Source organism: Syzygium oleosum, unplaced genomic scaffold, assembly GCF_021117445.2.
Source record: "Syzygium oleosum isolate NSW1041296 unplaced genomic scaffold, Sole_v2.1 Sole_v2.01, whole genome shotgun sequence".
Taxonomy (NCBI): domain Eukaryota; kingdom Viridiplantae; phylum Streptophyta; class Magnoliopsida; order Myrtales; family Myrtaceae; genus Syzygium; species Syzygium oleosum.
This window is the reverse complement of record NW_026607485.1, coordinates 34654764-34659092: the sequence shown is the minus strand read 5'-3', so window position 1 is coordinate 34659092 and position 4329 is coordinate 34654764. Positions and strand designations below refer to the sequence as shown.

The following is a 4329-nucleotide window of genomic DNA, read 5'->3' as shown; positions in this document are numbered from 1 at the left end:
GCACGGGACGATTACATAGATAAAGTCAAGTGTCATGTGATGAGCACAGAAGCGGACATTCTCTCATTCCTCGAATTTAGCTCCACAGAATAGAAATATAATTTAGCGACCAACTTGGCGAAAAAGGAAGTGAAATTGACACAAATGATCCCTAAATTTTGGCCAAACGCCCAGTATGGTTCATGAATTTTTAAGCTGTTCAATGTGATCCATAAAATTCGGCCCAATGGGCAATGCAGTTCATGAATTTTTACTTTGTCCAATATAATCCCTGAACTTTCTGTACATAATTTTCAATGTCGTCTCTATATGGAAATGTTCGATATTATCCAGTTTAGAGACTATATCGAATAAATTAAAAAATTATGAATTATATTACATATTTGGATAAAATCCAATGATAGCATTGAATAAATTAAAAATTCAAGAGTCACATTGCACATTGAACCAGAGTTTGGGAACCGCCTTGTCGCCGTGTCGCCATTATCCCAAAAGGGCAAACCTAAGGATAAGGTTTCACACTTTCCAGTGGCACAGGAGTAAATAAATCCAGAAACCGAGCCCCATTTCGCAGGGAGATGCTTCACTTTGCAGAGACGTCAACCCCGGCATTTCAATTCAGCTATGAATGTCATTTCAGATCCGTAATATCTTCTGCCGCCACCTCCTCCTCCTCCCTCCTATCCTCCCTTCGTCCATCTCCGTCTTCTCCTCCTCCTCTTTCTTCTTCGTCTTCTTCGCGAGGGTTTCAACTCTCATCATCTTCGTCGCCGTCGCCGTCGCCGTCACTCGCTCGGATCTCTCTGATATCCCCCTCTCGTCCCGAAGGTGCGCGCTGTCAGTAAGAAGTTGGCCGTGTTGGTACCGTTCTCCGGTCGTCTGCTTAGTGTTCATCGCGTTTTTTTTTGTTTCCCTTCCTTCCCGTGTAGTGATTTTCTGGCGGGGGGGTGTTTTAGTGTGATCTATGCCTGTGATCGCAACCTGCGAAGATCTGGTGCATGCTCGACTCGTGGAATCATCGCTCTCACTGATTCGGTACGGGGAACCGAGCCTCGATCCTTTTTCTTCGCGGTGTAGATCTGCTTCGTGTGCGTGTGAGATTCCGAGCTTAATTTGTGGTGCCGATCGGGACTGAGGGCGGCTTTGATTGTGACGTGCCTGTGGTGCAGGGATTCTCGATATGGAGACGCTCGTGGTGGTGGCGCAGCACCGGAATCAATACTGCGGCCGGGCGAAACCGGACGGCCTGGCCAGGCTCGATCCTTCGCCGTCGAAATGCTTCAGAGAGATCAGCTGCAGGGCTTTTCAATCCGGGGCGGGCATTTTGCCGACCCCGCGTAAGGCTCGCGATGCGGCGGAGATCGTTCCGGCTCCGCCTTGTTCCTTGGTAACTCCTCCGCCTTCTGCTAGTTCAGTGTCTGATGAGACCGGCTTGAAACCGAAAGCTCGGAGCACGCCCATCGCCATCAAGGCCAAACCTGTCAGTGACGAGAGATTTTTCTGTGACGATTTCTCCAGTGGGAACCTGTCCTTTTCCGAGCTGTGGGCGGGGCCAGCTTATTCGAACTCGCCCCCGCCGAGTTCTCTGCCGATTCCCAAGTTTTCCCTCCGCCCGAAGAGGACCGTCTCTCTCGATTTGCCCGGCTCCGCTCCTGATGGCATGGTGATGCATCATCCCATTGCAAAATCTGCTCCTGCTTCTCCTACTAGGGACTGCAAACCATCCGCTAAGGCTTTCTTCCACAGTGCTGACTCCGCGACTGAGACTCTCCGTCGCATTCTGAATCTTGATGTCACTGATGAATGAGGTGGTGGGGAAGCCCCCGGCTGGGCTTCGTGGGAAGGAGTGTTATCCGTAGAAGCGAATTTAGATAGAGTGTACATAAAATGAATAATTTGGTTGGTAGTATCTGTAGCGTTTTGTCAGCTCGACATTGAACTAACTGCGGCTTTTGAGCGATCATGGCTGTGGTGGGGTTAATAGTCTCCTGGCAAATGGTAGGGCGGTATGTACCGTGCAGGCGGTATGTACTGTGGTGGGGTCAATAGTCTCCTGGCAAATGGTAGGGCAGTATGTGCTCTGTTGGTGGTTTTTGGTCGTTGGAATTTCTGAAGAGACGAGTGAGGTAATCCCAGATGGCTCTAGTTTGTGACAAACAGTGATTCTGCATTTGGAAATTGGTGGGATGAAAAGTAGAAGGGGTAAGAATATTTGTGTAGCTGTGAAGAATGCTGGTGGACGATTTTTTTTAGCACTTGGAGGATCTACCGACCTCTTGATATTGGGAGCCTGAAGCATCTATGTTCTATTCAGAGGTTAAATTATGAATAATCCGGTCCTCCCTTTTTGGGATATCTATATATAATCTTAATCTTGCAAGGCCCTTCTTGACTAGGTATAGTTCTTAGCAACAGTTACTCTGTAGATACTGTACAATCTTCTCTTCAACTCCTCTCTTTCTGACTCTCTGATACTGATCTTAAGTGTAGGACTCTTGACTCTGTCTGTCTGTCTGTCTCTCTCTCCCCGATGTCTTCAGTGACGTCATTGTTTATCCTCCTTAATTGACTTCCCAGTTGTTCATCACACCTATATCGGCTGCTGATAAGTTAAGAATTTTCCTTTCTCATCTTCAGATTGTAGTATCTTTCGAGTTCGCCTTCATGACGTGATTCCTTTTAGGCAGAACCTGACTCTTTCGTGCACTACATGAGGCTGCTGCCTCCCTTCGCCATCTTTTCTGTTTTTAGAAGGAAAAGTGGGAATGGGAAGCAAACATATTTATTTTGCCTCTTCTTGCTCCTAACCCTTCCCAAATCGCGTTGCGTTGCTTTTGTCTTTCCCGAGACCCTCTGTCCGTATCTTGCTCTCGGAAGTAGTTTCTCTATCATGTCATCCTTGGAGATCATTGACCTTACCGACCTATACACAACTTGCCAGGTATGCTTTCTGCTTAGTTTGTTCTGCTGACTGGTGACGATGGTTTACATGTACCAGTAACTTTGTTCCTTTTCTCTTTCAGGTTGTAAGAATCGGGAGGCTGCTTTTTCTAAAAGGTATTGCTCATAAGTCCAGCACTTTCAAGGGCAAATCTTTGAAGAGAAAGTACTAGCTGTTTCTTCGGTCCAGTCGGTTGTGTCTTTAGCGTAGTCAGTGTTGTGTAGCTGCAAGAACTAGTTTTCCCTTGTGTTCCGTATTTTGTGTTGACCAGTGTATATCTAGAGAGTTGTAGGCGATTAAGCACTTGCAATGGAGTTGTGTAGCTGCAAGAACTTGAAGTTTATCGTGCTTTACATTTATATATGCTTTCCTTTAGATGAACTCTAGCGTCCTATCAAGTATTGACTTTGTAGAATGGTGGCTTTGTTCTTAGACTCTTTTAAGTTTCTCATGGCTTATAAATTATGGTACACTCCTTTGTTACTTAAAAGTCCTTGTGGGGTTGTCCGTGCGAGTAAACTATTGCCCTGAGCTATTTCAGTTGAAGATGGTGGTGACGGCAGCAGAGTGATCACTATCTTTCGGCCGAATTGCTCTTGTGAACTGTTTCCAGAACCGCAAAACAATATAATCTCTTTTTAGGACGGCTTATATGAATTCCTAAGGCCTATATATATCCCTAGTGTTGATTATTATACATCAAGCTTCTTTCGGAAAGAAGAAAGAACCGGTCGGTGTCACTTTTCAATGCTTTCTTTTTCAGGCGTGCTGAGGTTTGGCATCTTTGTTTTTGGAAATTCTCTAGCTTTTGGCTTGCACACTCTCTATTTGCATGAAAAGCGCTGGGTACAAAGCATAAGAGATTTGTTTGTTTCCTTCCACAATCCTGACATGATGGTCAATGAATTTTCTTTTCTGGTTTGTCCAATAGAAGGAAATTTATTGATGGTAAATTGTTCTGTACCTCTTCCTCCTCTGAATACAATTCAATAGGAAAAGAGAACACGCCTTCATCCATGGGATCCCTGAGTAGCTCGATCGATTGAAAGTTTGATTCGATCTGGATTGTTCTACTCATTTTCGAATTATATCGGCGTGGGTCACATATCATTCGAGTTCTGCAAAACAAGGATCTAATCCTGAAAGGTCATTTCTTTAAGCAAAACAAGGACAGTCTAGTCTGGTTATAATCAGTCGTAATTTTGAGATATTGAATTATATATATACGGAGAAGTTCGTTCAACCCAAGGTCGATAAGCAATATTTATAGACAAGTCACATTTATTTCCTCAACAACGGTTTTTAACAGTATAGGGGCGTTTGATAGTAATGGAAATCCGACCAATATTGGAGGCGTCCGTAGTGATAAGAGTGAAATACTGAAAAAG

General features: G+C 44.8%; 1 protein-coding gene across 2 annotated transcripts; it reads left to right on the top strand.

Moving 5' to 3' along the window:
• The first annotated feature begins 797 nt into the window (after positions 1-797).
• On the top strand, positions 798-3356 carry LOC115663374 (uncharacterized). 2 transcript variants are annotated; one of them, XM_056315879.1, is made up of 4 exons: positions 798-828; positions 930-1035; positions 1170-2941; positions 3024-3356. In XM_056315879.1, the coding sequence occupies exon 3, from the start codon at positions 1181-1183 to the stop codon at positions 1805-1807; it is 627 nt and encodes a 208-aa protein (XP_056171854.1). In that variant the 5' UTR covers positions 798-828; positions 930-1035; positions 1170-1180; the 3' UTR covers positions 1808-2941; positions 3024-3356. The 2 variants fall into 2 exon arrangements, with proteins under 2 accessions (XP_056171854.1, XP_030441243.2); XM_030585383.2 differs by lacking the exon at positions 930-1035 and having other exon boundaries at positions 806-828.
• The last annotated feature ends 973 nt before the right edge of the window (positions 3357-4329 follow it).